Here is an 18450-nt window from a genome sequence, read left to right as displayed (position 1 = left end):
CGAGCGTAAAGAGGATCCTTTGCGGTGAGCCGGGCCCGGGGGATGCACTGGGTTCTGCCTTCAATTGGGGATCCCGTCCGGTTTGGTTTTTTTTTCAGCGCAGTTTCACTCCCGGTGAAGCGGTTCAGTTTTACCTGTTAATGCGCGCAGCAAACGACGGCGCTGGAAGCTCTTCAAATCTTTCGACTCGTGCGTGTGTACTGGAAACGGCACTTGAAAGCTTCAGTAGCAACTAAATATTTTTCGGCGGTCAAAGCGCGACTTTTTTTCGGCGGTTTGCGACGATATCCCACTCTTCACCGTAGCACAAAAACCACCACTTGACGGTTTGCAGCAATCACGTCCAAAAAAAAAAAACCGTCAGCTGTCGTAACTGCGCCGTTAATGCTCTCGCCTTTTTTGTTGTGGTAAGAAAAACGGGACCTAATCCTATTACACACGCGATACAATTTTCACCGACCAAACAATCTTCTAACACACCTAACATAAATTTTCAAATAAAATCTAACGAGAGAACTACATATTAAAAGTTATTTAAACAAACATACAGTGGTGAGTATGTTGCTTGTCCAAAACTGATCAAAATAAAAACTGCAACATGCAACTGATAATGCAATATATATTTACACACTCGGCTTTAACTGTACAAGATTAGCTTAATTGCAATCTCGCGGATTGCGCCTTGCACCGGATGGAGATAATTTCAAGCTTCTCTGCACTCACTGACGTTGAATCACAATTTGAACTTGCACTGAGTAGTTTCGTGATCGTTATATAGGGCACTCTTGGCACAGCTAGAAACGATCGACTTTCCTCCTCCGGTCAACATACGGCAGCTTCTTGAAGTCTTCAAAGTATCGTAGTCGATGATCTGTGCGCTCACACACCCTGCACGGCTTTTGCCTTTTCCGCTCTACGTTGCCGACCCCACCCGTGTAGTCGCCGTAGTTGTAGACTGCACCAGCTGGAAGTTTCTTTGTCACCCCACTTCTCGCCGCTAGTTGAGCTTTCGTCGGCCACGATCGCTGCTGCCCCTGCCCATTTTGGTTCGTTTGGTCCTTCGGCTTGGTCACTGGAGGCATCTTCTTCTTCGTTTTTGTTTTGCTCGGTGATCTGTTCTTTTCCAGAAGCTTTCAGTGTCTCCGGCCGTTTACATACTGGCGCGTTCTGCGTTGCGGAACCACGAGTCGCTTTCAGCTTTTGAATCTCTTCGTCCCAGCTAGCCATCTCGTTCAGGATCTCTTCGTCTAAGCTAGGCATCTTCGTTCACCTCTCTGACGCTGGTCTCTTCGGGTTTTTTCTTGCCGTCACCCTTGCCCTTTTTAAACTGCCCTCTCCTTCCTGTATTTTAGAGCAATTGCTTTGCGAGACTCGGCAGTGCAGAACCACCTTTTGTCCAACTTAGTCGCGTCGATTATTCCCACACAGCGGTTGTGGTACCAAAATTCGCAGCCGTCGCACCCGACCATTTTCTCATTGGTGGTCTATTTCTATTTATTTTTGAGAATGTTCAAATAAAAACGAACCCCAATTTTTGCAACATTGTTGATTTCCACAGCTCAAACCAGAGGAATTTATTCATGGAGATTTAACAATCAATTTTAGAACCGATTCATGCAAACATTTTAGTTTCGTTTCAGTGATTTTTTGTAGCTTACAATAAAATGTTTTCGTCTATGTTTTCCCTCCGTGCGCTCCACGAGTTTCTCTACCAATCTTCGATCATCCGAAATGGTCTATTTCCGCGAACTGTTTTCACCTGTTATCTGAATCGTTCGTTTGTATTTTTATTTCCCAATCTCTTCCTTTTAGGTTACATACAACAAGTGCCGCTGTCGAATTAATCTTCGACTATTACCAAATTCCTCTCAATATACCTCTGATTTGCAAATAAACTATTTTAACTTTAATCTGCATTAATAATTTTATAGAAATCATCTTAAAAATCCACAAACAAATTGTTTTTGCTCTCGTTCCTATTGTTTCTATTTTGCTGTCAGGTTCATTTCGTCTTGCTATCGGCGCCTACGCCGTTGGGCTGCAATGTTTGCGCAACATATTACTTTTACCTGTGGTCATAAAGATCTTCCAATATATTTTTAAAACAATCCTAAGAATGAATTTGTGAGTAACAAACCGACCAGAAATACCATCATTTTCATGTGTGAATCAGTTGTACTCGAATGAGGTGCTTTTTCGTTTTCCCGTGCAACCTTAACGAAGTACTTGTATTGAATGAAACATTGCAAATATCACATTTGTAAGGTCGTTCCTCCGAGTGCATACCGCGCTTTTTATTGTGCAATTTTTCATGAACTTGCAGATAATATTTTGTTTTGAATGATAATCTGCAAATGTTGCACGCATAAGGCCTTTCATTAGTATGGGTTAGCATATGCTGCCTTAGTTTGTAAGGCATTCGAAATTGTCTCTCGCAGATTTCGCATTGAATGGGGATTTCCGAGGAATGCCTTTCCTTATGTTTTCTCAAATTTATAGCTGTTTTAAACGATAAACCGCAAATATCACAAATGAGAAGTTGTTCTTCAGAGTGAGCAGCGACAAGATTTTGTTCGAATGTGAAGCTCTCACCCTTTGAACTATGTGTTAGTTTATGAACTCTTAAAGTAGATTCTGACCTTAATGATCGATTGCAAATATTGCATTTAAATGGCCGTCCGTCAGTATGACAAATCATGTGCCGCTTCAGCGTAATCGAATATGGAAAGTTTTTTCCGCAGATTTCGCATTCATACCGTCCCTGCGTGTGCGTTTTCCTGTGAACTTCCACATCGTAAGCTGTCTTATATGATGAACCACAAATATCGCAATTAAAAGGTCGTTCTTCAGTATGAGAAGCCATGTGCCTTATGAGCGATGCTCTACTCGGTCTTCCTTTTCCACAAATCGTACACTCGTGCAGCTTTAAGTTGTAGGTTTTCATCTCGATGTCGGTGGTACTCTGATGAAGCTTCGTATGTGAGTGAAGTGGTCTCATATTTTTGTACTGTTTACCGCATATGTCGCAGGTGTACTTGGGGAGCCCATCACTTCGATTTGGTTCAGAACCTTCAGCGTCACTGCAGTAGAAAAAAAAATTGGTTTACGATCAGCGTGATAAATTGAGTTCCGCTGCGAGACAAAATGAAAATATATTTGAATATCAGAAAAAGCACAATGAATACACAGAAATATTTCAAGCAACGTGATTCTTTTTAACAGCAATAATACTTCTATGTACTGAATCCTGCTCCATTCGTCCCTTAGTTGAATCGATGTTGTTCACATTCCCACAGCTTTGTATCTGTTTGCTTTTCAGAGCTGAGTTTCAAATTTAAACATGTCAATACTTACCCTGGCGAGGGATCGACCTTGTGGATCTTCATATGATTTTCCAGAGCACTATGACTCTTGTATGACGCATCACAGATGTCGCATTTGAAGGGCCTTGCATCGCTGTGACTACGCATATGTTGCTGGAGGTGATATCTAGTTCCACATATTTTATCGCAAATCAGACACTTATAAGGGCAATCTGTGCGGTGAAAATTCATGTGGGACACCACGGTTGATTTATGGGGAAACCTTCGCTTGCATATGTCACATTCAAAAGGTCGGTCTCCTGTATGAGCATATTTATGGCGCCGCAAACGTTCAGCAGTGGGGAATGTTCTGCTGCAGATATCACACGCAAAAGGTCGTTCACCGGTGTGGATTCTTCTATGATTCTCCAAGTTGAGTTTTGAGCTGTATTTTTTATTGCAGAATTCACAAGCGTTCTTTTTGTGTGAATGACCACCAACAACGGTATTGCGCATTTCCGAATCGTTAGAGTTGCTGCAAAGAAAAAAGGTTTCCATTCAATTTCAAGCTTTGATTTTTTCAGTTTAAATAAAATTTGGAATAAGGCAAGGGTTTCAATTGAGAATTGAGCTTGAATGTGCATTCGTAGCAAATTATGTTGGTTATCGTTTGTATTGTAGCACTAATTTAGGGAACCCTTACAGTGTTTTTAGTTTTTTACCTGGCTTTTGGTTTGGACTGTCAGCAATGCTGAGTAGTTTAAGTTCTTAAAATTAGAAGCGAAATGCTTGTACGTTGCTAAAACATATTTTCTTAAAATCTTGAAGCAAAACTACATATTAAATCAAACTAAACTGATAATCTCAAATATCTCTTGAATATGAGTAAGTTTATTTTATTTATCACCCTAGAAGACGCTGGTAATTCAAGATCTGAAAATGCTAACTGCAATATTGAGTCTTTTAAACATAAGAAAACCAAGAAAACAGCTGAATTATACATTTGCGTTTTCGAACGAACTTGAAAAATTTTAATGTTTAGATTGAGTAATTTGTATATAAAATTATAGCGATTGGATCCGAAAAACCAGCACATAGTTACCTGAAGCTGGAAGTTTCTCTAGTCTCAACTTTATCGGTAATGTCCATAACCGATTCTTGTTTCACATCAGTAGAACCTTTCCTCAGGGCGTTTGTTACAGTCGGTTCCTCTTCCGTAGCTACAGGGTCGGATATTATTAGCTCTTCTTGCTTGATTGTTGGAGTAGATACTTCCAACTTTATTAGGCTGAATTCCTCCATTTCGCTCAAACAGTTCCCGCGCTGAAATCGAAATATCGCTTAGATGTGATAATGCCTAAATTTTCACTCGATTTAGCTTTAAAATGTAGCAGTATAAAACTCATCAATATTCTAATTCTACCGACCCGAACTAGTAAACAAAAACATGCGCCATAGACTGCCCGCTCCACGCGAAAGCATCTTGTTTACTTTGATGTAGTAAATTACTCCACATCCACACGGAAAACAAGATCTACCCAACCGGAGGGTACAAACTACCTGAAATGATGTAAACCTTACACAACTTACGTGTTGGGTACAGACCGCCCACATAATCAACATAACGGATGATAATCCATATGGTTCAACAAGACCCCTTACAGTCGTGACTGTATCCCGAACTAGTTGTTAGGCACATTTTATGGTTATTGATTATGCGGGCGATGTCATGGCAACAGTTTCCTGAAGCCGCCATCGATGATGATGGTGCTACCACATACATAAGACATACGTAACACTGGCGTTTTTTTCTGGTACACGTTGCCCCATAGTACTCTGTACCTCGCCCTGTCAAACTGCTCGATAAATAATGAACAAAATGAATTTTCTTTTTCTCGGCCTAATCGAGCCCCAAAGAAAATCCCATAAGGAACTGTCAAAAAGTTATTTACAAAATCAATGCAGCATTTTTCGAGTAGGAACGAGACAAATGCAGGGCTGCGCAGGTACACTGCCTTCAAAAACAACTCAAACAGAGGTTTTTTTTACAGAGGTTGGTACTTTCGAGTAGTTCATTTTGTACCAACTTTTTTGAAAGATTTCTTCCTGAGTGTTACGTATTAGAGATGGTCGGGTTTCGGGTTTTCAAACCCGAACCCGACGGGTTCGGGTTTGAAAATTTTTGAAAGTGTCGGGTACGGGTCGGGTTCGGGTTTTGTGAAAAAAATATTTTCGGGTTCGGGTCGGGTTCGGGTTTGAAAATGTCGGGTTCAGGTCGGGTTTGGGTTTGAAACCCGAAACCCGATTAAAAAATCTATGAAATATTGGGTTCGGGTTTCACAATTTCGGGTTCGAGTTTCAATGAAATAATATTTTCGGGTTCGGGTCGGGTTCGGGTTTGAACGAGTAAAAAAGTTTCGGGTTCTGGTCGGGTTCGGGTTTTGACCGAAAAAAAAATTCGGGTTCTGGTCGGGTATGGGTTTGAAAAACATCAAACCCGACCATCTCTATTACGTATGTCTTATGTATGTGGTGCTACTGTTGGAAATATGGTCATAAGCGCCGTTCATTGTGCCGCATGTGTTACTGTACGGATTTTTTTGCGTGCTTCTAACTATATTGAATGTAGGGCTATCCGAAACGTGTTGAAACATGATTGAACGTGATCATTTGTATTCTGCACAAAATCCATAAAACGTTCAAAACAAAACAATCGTTTTTTGCTTTCTGCATTTTTTCACATCACTTGCAGCAACAGTTGATCTCGCATGGACGGTGCTTAATCGGCTAATTCACAAGCACTGACAGCCTTTTGACGTAGTCCTACACACTTATAGCGAATTTCTTTATTCCACTGTGTGCGGGCAAAACTGCCGAGGAATAATGAAATGTCATCGCCATTTAAGACGCAAGTAAGAAAGAGATGTCAGATTGAATTGTTTACGAATTTAGCACGTGCGGTGGAGGGTTGAAGCTGACAAATTTTACAGTGCGCTTCAGGCAGCACGGCAGGTCCAAACAGGGTCAAAATCGAACGAATAAAGAAGGGTTTTGGCAATAGTTAGTGCGCTTCCAGGTCAAAACGAGGTGAAATGGTGAGATAAAGAAATTCGCTATTAGATATTATCACCGAGCACGGTAAAAAAATTACCGAGATTTCAACAGCTGAGATCTCGGTAATACATCAAAACACCAAAATTCTGTAAAAGCAAAAAAAAAATCAAAAACCTGTCAAACTTCAACGAGGTTCTCGGTAAAGTTTGGCCGAGATACTCACAAATTTTAATTGTCAACTTATTGCGAGAACTTCGGTAAAATTTACTGAGGTACGTGTTTTGCGATTTGTTTTCCAGATAACCCAGAATATGATCAAAACGATTAAATATACAAATTAATTTATTAATTACTAAGTTAACTGATTCAATTAAACACAGCATTAGTACAAACTGAAGAATTGTATTGCATACAGGAAAAAAAAGTCTGTATAAGGGGACAAGGGGCAAGATGAGCACCTTAAGCTTCTTATCAAATTGTTAGGGCAAAGTGAGCAAAAAGCTACTGAATACATTTTTACTACATAGAGTAAGAATAATACTCAAGAGTTGCTACATTGGAAACTAAAGAAAAAGGTTATTTAAATATTTATAAATAATTTCCTAAGCTAAGCATACCTATGGGGCATAATGGGCATGTTAATATGTTTCGATTTCAAGCAAACATTAAACAATGTATCAATGTAACGTACAATCGTAGGTACCGAAACAAAATTTTCCTTTCCTGTTTCACTATTTATACTCCAAAACAGCATAATTTTTTAGCCTTTTTCAATTTGAAAATTATCTATGAATTTGCCCGCATATAAAAATAAGGTTTTGGTCCATAAAACACTACTGTGCGGATGAAGGAATAATAAAACATGACAAAATTTAAATTTAGGTAACTTTATTTTAATGATTGTCAACAAACGAATCTGTTCAGCCCTAAATGTCGGCTTAAGGTGAATCGGGACGTGGTCGCGATCAACTCGAATTTTGCAATCTAATTTTTTCTTGATTTATGAAGACTACGTACATGAAACTGTGATCAATTGTTTTCACAACTGTTGCATGCCTGAAGTAGCAATTTGAGTGCTGTTTATTTAGTGGAAGCCGAATTTTTTACGATCAAAATACAGAAGTAAAAAGAACTCTAACCTGAAAATTGTATAGGAAAAGGCCACAATCCCGATTCACCTTAACGTTTGCCGTGGAATGCCGTGTGCAATAGCCGCTCGGTTCACTGACATTCGATGAGAAATAACCGCGTCTATAGCAGTGGCCAATGATGACTGTGACCATTTTTTGCGCCCCGACAACCATTTGTAATTCCGAACCATTTTACTATTAACTGCTGCTAGCACGATGTTTACTTTTTTGACAGCACTTTCTGGTTTGTAGGTTATGTTTTCGTGCATAGGTATGGCAATTTTGCCCCTACCAGCACTGCCTACCCCATGAGAAACACTTATGAAAAAGAGCTGTTTTCAGATGATGTTTCATTTGAAAACACTGCATTATTTATTGAAACTGTTTGAATATCAATAACGATTATCGAAAATAAACTTTCGAGCCCAAAACGACATATTCGCATGCAAAAACCCTTATTTTTCGCGCTTGTGAGCTATAATATTATACGCAAGACGTGCATGAATGATACAATTGTTTATTGTGTAAAAACGAATTTGTTTTTTCCAGTTATTTTGAATAAAATTACATCTTCAGATTCATGTTAATGATTCAAATTTATAACAGTTCCAAAATTACTGCCAGAAACCTAGAAACAACATATACCCATTCTGCCCCGTATGGCCATCTTGCCCCTCGTTCCCCTACTCACTCAATATTTTAGTTATCTGAACATTGCAGATTTCTCCATAATAATTATCAGCCGTATAACCTGCTCTTGTTTTTTTCACACCGAAACACAAAAAAAAAACTTTTAGTGAAGCACTCGTTATTTTGACAGTTTAGTTTTTTCGGAATCTCGGCAAGATTTTTTTTGTTCGACGAAATCTCGGTTAAAGGTTCCGAGATTCGGTATTTTAGTTTACTGAACTTGTTACTGAAATTTTAGGTTTTACGGGTTTTTTCGGTAAATGAATTTACGGTATTCCGGTAAACACATTTGGTTTCCGATTTCTTAGTAATTTTTTTACCGAACAACGGTAAACTAAAATGTTTTTAAGTAGTTCGGTATTTGACTTGACCGAGAAAACATAATGCATATTAGGTGTGTTCGCACTTCCTTTTCCTAACCGAGCTTCCGCAACTGATTGTACGCGAACCTTTTCCAGATAGCATTGAAAAAGTTGTTCCGGTCGATCGTACAAAATACGCAACTTCTCGACTCCTTTAGCGACAGTTTTTGGGAGAGGTAATTGTCCACGGACCATATCCAAGGCTGGATCCTTCAAGCAGTCTTGAAGTCGAACCAGATTTTCAACGTCGCTGAGCTGAGCCCGCAAGCTTCGTTGGAGGCTAGGAACAAACTGTGAAACAGTAGCCATTCCTCCGGTTTTCCTGAGAAAGGGAAAATTTTCTTTGCCACCCCACTTTTGTCGACCTCGTTCGCGTTTCGGTTTGTTCGGTGAACTGTTGTTTTCCAGAAGCTTTCGGTGTTCCGCCGGACTTCCGGAACCGCTGGGTGTTGGGTCGACCGAAAACAACGGTTCGATGTTTTTCCGAGCCGCATCCAGCTTTTGCATCTCTTCGTCTATGCACGCCATCTCGCTCAGGAACTCCGATTGGCGTTTTCTCATTCGCTGAGCTTGAGTCCTTTTCTCGAGTAGAACTCCTCCATGACTAGCATATTCCTCTTCCTCACGCAGTTGCTTCTCAAGTAGCAGCCGCTTCGGTTACAGAGTACGCTTTATTGGTCCCTCCCTTTAGCATCGCCTTTGCTTCCTTTTCTTGGCCCAGCCGTTTTCGCCTTACCTTTTTGACTACATTCTCCCTAAGAGCAAGTACTTTGCAAGACTCAGCAGTGCTGAACCTTTCGTCCAACTTAGTCTCGTCGATTATTCCCACACAGCGGTTGTAGTACCAAGATTCGTAGCCGTCACACCCGACCATTTACTCATTGGTTTTCTATTCCTATTTATTTTTGAGAACGTTCGAAACGAACCCCAATTTTTGAAACAGTGTTGATTCTCACAGCTCAAAGCAAAAAGGAATTTATTCATGGAAATTCAATAATAAGTTTTAAATCATGTTCATGCAATCATTATAGTTTTGTTCTAGTAATTTATGTAGCTTACAAAAACTAGTTACAGTGCACTAGTTAATATGTCCTTCCAATATTTTTTAAACAAGTAACAAACCGACCAAGAATATAATCATTTTCATGTATGATTCAGTTGTGTTCGAACGAGGTGCTTTTGCGTTTTCTCGTGCACCCCTAACGCAGCACTTGTCTTGAATGAATAATTGCAAATATCACATTTGTACGGTCGTTCCTCCGAGTGCATACCGCGCTTTGTATTGTGCGCTTTTTCATGAATTCGTAGAGAATAAATTGTCTTGAATGATAACCTGCAAATATTGCACGCATAAGGCTTTTCATTAGTATGGGTAAGCATATGCCGCGTTAGTTTGTAAGGTAATCGAAATCGTCTCTCGCAGATTTCGCATTGATAAGGGTTCTCCGAGGAATGTATTTCCTTATGTTTTATCAAATTTATAGCTCTTTTATACGAGGAACCGCAAATATCGCAATTGAAAAGCTGTTCTTCAGAGTGAGTAGTCACATGATTCGACTCGAATGTGAAGCTCTCACGCTTTGAATTATGTGTTAGTTTATGATTTCTTAGATTAGTTTGTGACTTAAATGATCGGTTGCAAATATTGCATTCAAATGGCCGTTCGTCAGTATGACAGATCATGTGCCGCTTTAGCGTGATTGGATGTAGAAACTTTTTTCCGCAAATTTCGCATTCAAACGGTCTCTCGGAACTATGCCTTTTCTTGTGACATCCCAAATCATAAACTGACTTAAATGATGAACCGCAAATATCGCATTTATAAGGTCGTTCTTTAGTATGAGAAGCCATGTGCCGTATAAGCAATGCTCTACTCGGCCTCCTTTTTCCACAAATCGTACACTCGTGCTTTGCGTTGTGAGTTTTCATTTCAGTGGTACTCTGGTGAAGTTTCGTATGCAAGTGAAGTGGTCTTATATTTTTGTATTGTTTACCGCAGATGTCACAGGTGTATTTGGGTAACCCATCACTTCGATTTGGTTCAGAACCTCCTGTGTCGCTGGAACAGAAACAAAAAGAAACAGATTGGTTTACAATTAGCGTGATTAATTGAGTTTTATCGCGAGACTTCGTAATCGAGCGTCCATTAAGCACGAAAATAGACTATCGAAAATAAGCAAATTGAATACACGAAAATGTTTCGAGCAACGTGATGCTTTTTAACAGCAATAAATACTTCTATCTATTAAATCATGGTTCCCACAACATTGTAACTGTTTCCCCTTCAAGGGTTGAGTTGTAAATGTCTTAGACTTAACCTACCCTTGTCAAATATTTTCATGAAACTTGTTCATTTCTAACTAAATTAAGCATGTCAATACTTACCCTGGGGAGGGATCGACCTTGTGGATCGTCATGTGATTTTGCAGAGCACTTAGACTCTTGTATGACGCATCACAGACGTCGCATTTGAAGGGCCGTGCATCGCTGTGAGTACGCATATGTTGTTCGAGATGACAACTACTTGCGTTTGTTTTACCGCAAATCATACACTTGTAAGGACAATCAGGGCGGTGAATATTCATGTGGGACGCTAAGAATGATTTATGGGGAAACCTTCGCTTGCATATGTCACATTCAAAAGGTCGGTCTCCTGTATGAGCATATTTATGGCGCCGCAAACGTTCAGCGGTGAGGAATGTTCTGCTGCAGATGTCACACGCAAAAGGTCGTTCCCCGGTGTGAATTCTTCTATGATTTTTCAAGGTGTATTTTGTTTTAAATATTTTATTGCAGATTTCACAAGCGTTCTTTTCGTGCGAAGGATCACCAACGTCGGTATGGCGTATTTCCAAATTGTTAGATTTGCTGCAAAGAAAAAGATTTTTAATTAATTTTAATTTTTGATTTCGAATAAACAGTGGTTTTAATTCCAATTCCATTCATAGCCAATTATGTTGGTTATCATTTGTACTCTGGAGTTAATTTGAGATACCCTTACGATGTTTATAGTATTTTCCTGGCTGTTGGTATAGATTGTCAGTTTCAAGGTTTTTTTTTTTAAAAGTTCTTGGAATTAATAGCAGAAACACTGAGACCCCTTGTATGTTACTTAATACATTCTCCAAAACCTGACAAAAACCGTGAGAAGACGCTGATATGTAATTCAAGATCAGAATATGCTAATTGCAATATTGGGTGTTATAAACATAGCAAAACTTACTAAAATCGATGTAGAACTTAAAAATCTTAATTTTTCGATTAGACAGTTTGTATATGAAATTATACCGATTGAATCCGAAAAACGAGCACAAAGTTACCTGGAGTTGGAAACTGCTGTAGCCTCAACTTCATCAGTAATGTCCATCACCGGTTCTTGTTTCACATCAGTTGAACCTTTCTTCAGGGCGTTCGTTACAATCGGTTTACCAGAAAACCGATCGCTGCCAGCGAGCGTACTTTCCCCTTCCGTAGCCACAGCGTCTGATATTTTAAATTCTTCTTGTTTTATTGTTGGAGTGCATACTTTTACCTTTATTAAGCTAAATTGCTCCATCTTGCTTACACACTTCAGGTGCTAGGAACGAAACGCAAAAATAGCAGTGAAAAACAGTACAAAACTCATCAATATTTTTCCGACTTGGACGAGGTAAACAAAAACATGCCATAAACTACACGCTAAAAGCATACTGTTTACCTTGAGGTAATGAATTACTCCGCATCTAGAACAGGACGTGACAAGGAATACTCAAAAAGATACACGTTCGTAAATAATAACTCATGAACTGAGCAACTCTGACTCAGTTTAGAACGATGTTCGTAGACGTAAAAAAAACGAGTAGAAGTCCTTTTTGATTTTGAGTAACTTTGACTCACTTTTTGGGTTCCCTTCATATAACTTCTTTCTGAGTAACGTCGAATATAACGACGTCCATTTAGAAAGATGATAACGATGTGCTTCAGTTTGTGACATATGTTTTTAATTGTGTGCGCCTCAGAAGGCATTATAACTGTTTACTTTTATTACAAGGTAATTATTGATAAACATGTGGTGTCGTTTATTGGCCGTGGCGGATTTTAGCCAGTAATGAAACTGAACCACATACATAAGACATACATAACACTCAGGAAGAAATCTTCCAAAAAAGTTGGTACAAAATGAACTACTCGAAAGTACCAACCTCTGTAAAAAAAACCTCTGTTTGAGTTGTTTTTGAAGGCAGTGTTCCTGCGCAGCCCTGCATTTGTCTCGTTCCTATTCGAAAAATGCTGCATTGATTTTGTGAATAACTTTTTGACAGTTCCTCATGGGATTTTCTTTGGGGCTCGATAAGGCCGAGAAACAGAAAATTCATTTGGTTCATTATTTATCGAGCAGTTTGACAGGGCGAGGTACGGAGTACTATGGGGCAACGTGTACCAGAAAAAAACGCTCGTTCCCACTCGAAAAATGCAGCATTGATTTTGTAAACAACTTTTTGACAGTTTCTTAAGGGATTTTGTTATGGGCTCGAGTAGAGCCGCGTTGAAGAAAATTCATTCCGTTCATTTTCGTCGAGCAGTTCAAACTGGTGTTGGTACCGGGTGATGTGGGGCAAAGAGTACAAAAAAAAAATCGCCAGTGTTACGTATGTCTAAGTATGTGGAGTTACTCAATTTAAGAGTTGTTCCACTTTTTACGAAAATGCGTCAAATGTTACTCATTTTAGAGTTATTTTTTACGAGCGTGCGCTTCTGAGATTACATCCGGAGTGATTTGCGATAAGGGCGAAACTGGCAAAAGATAAACATTGGGGAATATCAGTTTGAAAATTTGCAAGTACATTTTCAAATCGTAATTTCAAAGGAAGTGAAAATCGACGTAAAATAAACCTGGATTATAGTTTACTAACAATACTACATTAAATTTGTGCGTTTATGGCTAAATCTGCGCTTTTATTCTAACCTTTTCCTAATGAGCCTTAAAGCATTCTGACAACGAGTTTCGCCCACCTCTATTTCGCCTTAAAGCATTCTGACAACGAGATACGCCCATCTTTCTTTCGCCTTGTTTTTATTTTTTCTTCAGTTGCGCCCCTTTAAATGCGCCTTTATTTTGAAAACAAAAGTTGATCCGCCCTTTACTGTCGCCTGTTTACGAAATATTTCGCAAATAAGCCCGTTGCTTCAAAACAATGTAAAGGGCCTAGTTCCAAAGTATCTTTTGTTTTGGGTAAACTGTTTTATCGCCCTTTACTAAAAACTTGATTTAAATAATTTTATCGATTTATACAAAAGAAAGGATTCTTGCCATGAATTGTGTGAGTCTTTTCGAAACCAATGGTGTAATAAAACGATTTGTTTACATTTTGATAGTTGCGCCCTAAACGCGAATCACTCCGGACATGTCAAGTTTCATTCCGAATCAGCATCATCTACACGGAAAACAAAATCTACACAACCGGTAGGTACAAACTACCTGAAATGATGTAAACATTATACAACTTACGTGTTGGGTAGAGTGCCTATATATAACTTATCTTATGTATGTGGTAATAACGTCAGTTGGAGCAGGCATCTGAGCGATCACTGATATTTCCGCTGGATCAGGCCATATTCCGTTTGCATCAATTGTGTCCGAAATACTTGATTTCCTTTTAGTTGAACCGGCATTTTTCCAGACGTAAATGAGAACCATAATTGCGTAGACGTTTGAAAAGAGTAATGAGCTGCGTAATGTTTTTCCCTGTTTCCACTGTGAAAGATGATGTCGTCTAGGAATGCGTTAACTCCTTCCAGGCCTGCTAACATTTTTGCCATTAGTTACTGGAATGCCCCAGGCTCCGACTCAATCAAGGTGCCAATCGGTTGAAACGAAATAGACCCCGGTGAGTGTTGATTGTCAGGAACTTTTTGATTCGTCATCCACTTATACTCGCGTTAAAACACGTTTAGTAACAATGTCGTCAGGCGTTGGAAGAGGGTAGTGGTTAAGTCCAGTGAAGTAATCGATGCAGATGCGCACCTTGCCACCTGGCTTCTTGACAACAACGATCGGAGCTGTCCTGCCAGAAAAGTCGATGAATGCAATGATGTCCAAACGTTGAAGTCGTTCCAACTCCTCTTCAACTTTTTGAGTAGTGTGAAATGGATTGGCTTTGACCAAAGGTTGAATGCGTCCATCCAGTCCAGACCAACCACACTGAGATCGTCAACCGTAGTGACGTAACTATGCGAGATGGACTTAACTGTCGGCCGTCGCCGATTTTGATTGGTTTAATAATTGCCTTTCGAACTGATGAATGCTTCTTCTTCACTAACGTCACATCATGCTTAAGGTTTGAGAGGTGCTGACATTCGGTCGCCAAACCTTCAATGTTTGTATCGGTAGAATCGGACTCGAGCTTCGATAGGAGTCGTGTCCAGATATCGGCGTTCTTTGTTGACTTGAGACCACAAATGAACACCAGACTCTTGAACTGGTTTGATGAGTTCTTCATCAAGTTCTTCGCACTGCCGGTTGACAACCACAGCGTACCTTACGTCGTAGCGTCTGCTACATAGTGATTTTTGTCGTCCGAATATCGCCTTCAATTTGTCCACAACTTGATCAAAGTTGAAATCGCGTGGGTGGTTAGGCAGAAAATAATTTAATAATTTCTTGTGAACTGGAACACTGAGACTGCACAACATAAGCCGCACTTTTGCCGGGTCATCCAGGTTTCTGCCTGAAGAGATCTTCGTATTTGGAGAACCAGCTTACGTTCGAAGCCCGTTTTCTGCTTTGAAATGCAACTCCTTAATTGCGACGGAAAGAGATTCAATTATGTGCTCCGGTAAGCGTCACTATGCTGCTGGATTTACCCCTCTGGTGACTTGATTCGAAAGTGCCATCTGACCTCCGGCAACGAAGCTTCAGGAACTTCTCCCCCAACAAAATTTTCTTCTTTGTTCAGATTTCCGTTATTAACGCTTATTGGTTTTCTCTTCTTGTATCTTCAGGACATCGAAACTTGTCGCCAAAAATGTTATATTCGTAATGAACAAGTTAGGAACTTATGGAAATACCGTCTATTATTGTCTACTACTCTAATCTTTTGAACGCTACCGTGGTAGCAATAACCCATTGCAAAGTACGTCTTGTTAGTTTGAATGCCAATACATAGTGGAATGAATATTTTATTGATTTTATCAAACAATACATTAAACAGTGGTTGCTATGCGTGACCACCACTTTTCCTGGATCGTGAATTACTTGATTGCCAACAATTTCATCCCAATAATTTACAAGTAACGCAGGTCGGTTCGTTGTGTAATATCGCCAATATCGCTTATCAATTTTCATTTGTGATTAATTTGTATCCGCTTAAGGTGCTATTACGATTTCCTGTGCTCCTTTCACGCAAAACTTGTCTTAGAAAGGTCGTTCCTCCGAGTGCATATTTTCGTGAGATTGAAATTTAAGAAATGTTTTTAATGATGAATGGTTCATTTATCATCAAAGCAATCCATGTGTTGCTTTAGTCCGTGAGGAAATGGTAAAAATTTTCTCGCAAATTACGCATTTGAACGGGCTCACCGAGGTGTGCTGTTCCTTATGTTTTCGTTTCAAAATTTTGCTCGGATGTGAAGCTTTCACGCTTCAACTTATGACGGTTTAGTTTATGATTTCTAACATGATATTGATGCCTAAATGATAGACCGCAGACATTGCATTTGAAAGGCCGTTCATTAGTGTGGCATAACAAGTGCCGCTTTAGCTCGGAAGAAGTAAAAAACCTTTTCCCGCAAATTTCGCATTCATATGGCCTCTCGGAAGTGTGTCTTTTCCTATGTTTTCTCGCATCATGAACTGTCTTATACGATACACCGCAAATATCGCATTGAAAAGGCCGTTCTTCAGTATGACAAAGCATGTGCATTATAAGCGTCGATTTATTCCGATGACCTAATCCACAAATAGCACACTCGTGCAGCTTTATGGTGCTTTGATGGAGTTTTAGATGTGAGTTAAGTAGTCCCATTTGTTTGTACTGTTTGCCGCATATGTCGCAGGTGTATTTCGCTGATTCATTACTTCGGCTGTCATCAGCTCGATTTGACCCCAAAACTTCTGTGTTGCTGCAACAGAGAAAATAAAATGAATTGATTTACAGTCAGTGCGATAAATTGAGTTACTTGAGAAACTATACTCGATTCATCTACTTTAATGGCAATGAATTGAAAGTACGAAAAATCGTGAAGCCAACATTTCTGCATTCGTCGAAGTTATTTAGTATTAAGTAACAATGTTTTTTTTCTGTAGCTGTGTAAGTTGTGCATTTGCATGCATGAGAAGTATGCTCGAATTGATTTGGGATACATATTGCAAAACTTCAATAGCTTAGGAATTTTTAAATGAAAATTTGAACATGCTTTCTAAACTCATTTTTTATCTTTGATTTTACACTTGAAAGCAGAGTAGATACTTACCCTAAAGACGGCTCAACCTTGTGGATCTTCATATGATTGTTTAGAATATTACGTCTCGTGTAAGATGCGTCACAGAGGGCACATTTGAAAGGTCGCTGATTGCTGTGAGTACGCATATGCTCAACAAGACTGGCATTACTTGCGCATCTTCTTTCGCAAACCAGACATTTATGTAGGCAATCTGTACGGTGTATATGCATGTGGGCCGATAAATTTGACTTAACGATAAAACGTCGCTTGCATATGTCACACTCAAAATTTCGGTCTCCCGTGTGAACTTTTTTATGGTAGCGCAACATATCACTTGTGCGAAACGTTCTGCTACAGATATCACAAGTAAAAGGCTGTTCCCCGGTGTGAATTTTTCTATGATCCTTCAAGTTACTAGTTGAGCTCAAGTTTTTGTTGCAGTATTCACAAATGTACTTTTTCGGGGGTTGATCACCAACACCTGTTTTTCGTATTTTCGAACCTTCAGAGTTGCTGCAACAGAATGAAAATCTGATGAATTGTAAGACAAGGTACTTATTGTGAAGAGTTTAGGATGAAAACATAAATTGTAATTAACACGATGCTCCTTATTTGTGCCCCTTTTTTCTAATAAAATCACAAACTCTCCAGTCTCAATAATTTGAATTTTGTGACTGAAAGTTTTGTATACGAAATAATTAATCCGCGCAGATTTAAATATAAAACGAGGGAAAAACTACCTGGAGCTAGAAGCTGGAATTTCATTACAAGCTGCCTTAGTCTCAGTTTCATCGGTGATGTCCGTTAAAGCTTCTTGTTTTACATCAGTTGAACCTTTCCTTAGGGCGTTTGTTACAGTCAGTTCATCAAAGCACCAATCGCTGCTAGCAAGCGGAATTTCCGCCTCTGTAGCCACGTCAGATATAATAAGCTCTTCTACCTTTATTGTTGGTGTGAATTCCTCCATTTCTATTGATTATTACGTGATTTAGAGTATCTTTTAAGTCGTTTCAGCTTCACAATGTATAAGTTATTATTATTGTTCAAAGAATTCAACACTATTGTCACCGACCCGCACTGGTAAATAAAAACATGTCATGGCATGCACGCTGAAAGCGTGCTGTTTACATTGATGCAAAAATTACTCTGAATGAAATCAAATCAACTGTGAATATGTACTCGCATTGCTCCGTTGACGCATAATGCCTTGTTTGCACTATAAGGCAATCCACGAGACAGTTGCGATCAGCTGATTTCAGTCTGCTTTCAACTTATGTTCGATCGGTCTCAACTTGGATGCAATCCGGATCCAGAAGCGTGAAAAACAAATGTTATCCGATCGGTAGCTCTAGTATCGCGAGTGCCAATCCTAAATACAACAATATATTGCGACTTTTACGCCAAATTGGACTACCCCGAAATACACGATTATCACAGTCGAACCTCGCACACAATTTCGCAGTTTGGGTGATGGGTATCGATACTAGCGTT

General features: G+C 39.4%; 2 protein-coding genes across 2 annotated transcripts; both read right to left on the bottom strand.

Annotated features, from left to right (window-relative positions):
* Positions 1-1623: 1623 nt before the first annotated feature.
* LOC129718747 (zinc finger protein 62 homolog) lies at positions 1624-4783 on the bottom strand. Its single transcript, XM_055669791.1, has 4 exons — positions 4730-4783; positions 4405-4625; positions 3355-3837; positions 1624-3080 (listed from the first exon to the last, which is right to left on the bottom strand). Exons 2-4 carry the CDS (start codon positions 4602-4604, stop codon positions 2159-2161), a joined length of 1605 nt encoding a protein of 534 aa, XP_055525766.1. The 5' UTR covers positions 4605-4625; positions 4730-4783; the 3' UTR covers positions 1624-2158.
* Positions 4784-9487: 4704 nt separating this feature from the next.
* On the bottom strand, positions 9488-18079 carry LOC129716648 (zinc finger protein 665-like). Its single transcript, XM_055666484.1, has 7 exons — positions 17700-18079; positions 16990-17472; positions 16123-16638; positions 12236-12260; positions 11859-12115; positions 10924-11406; positions 9488-10597 (listed from the first exon to the last, which is right to left on the bottom strand). Exons 1-7 carry the CDS (start codon positions 17924-17926, stop codon positions 9682-9684), a joined length of 2907 nt encoding a protein of 968 aa, XP_055522459.1. The 5' UTR covers positions 17927-18079; the 3' UTR covers positions 9488-9681.
* Between the last annotated feature and the right edge of the window lie 371 nt (positions 18080-18450).

The sequence above is a fragment of the Wyeomyia smithii genome, chromosome 1 (genome assembly GCF_029784165.1).
Source record: "Wyeomyia smithii strain HCP4-BCI-WySm-NY-G18 chromosome 1, ASM2978416v1, whole genome shotgun sequence".
NCBI classification, from domain to species: Eukaryota; Metazoa; Arthropoda; class Insecta; order Diptera; family Culicidae; genus Wyeomyia; species Wyeomyia smithii.
Note: the sequence above shows the minus strand (reverse complement) of the source record. Positions and strands in the feature narration are given on the sequence as shown.

Coding starts and splice junctions, on each gene's coding strand:
- LOC129718747 (XM_055669791.1), bottom strand. CDS start 4,604: ATGGAGGAATTCAGCCTAATAAAGTTGGAAGTATCTACTCCAACAATC. Junction 3,838..4,404: donor AGAGAAACTTCCAGCTTCAG/GTAACTATGTGC, acceptor TTTTCTTTGCAG/CAACTCTAACGATTCGGAAA. Junction 3,081..3,354: donor AAGGTCGATCCCTCGCCAGG/GTAAGTATTGAC, acceptor TTTCTACTGCAG/TGACGCTGAAGGTTCTGAAC.
- LOC129716648 (XM_055666484.1), bottom strand. CDS start 17,926: ATGGAGGAATTCACACCAACAATAAAGGTAGAAGAGCTTATTATATCT. Junction 12,116..12,235: donor GAGTAATTCATTACCTCAAG/GTAAACAGTATG, acceptor TTTCGTTCCTAG/CACCTGAAGTGTGTAAGCAA. Junction 11,407..11,858: donor ACAGCAGTTTCCAACTCCAG/GTAACTTTGTGC, acceptor TTTTCTTTGCAG/CAAATCTAACAATTTGGAAA.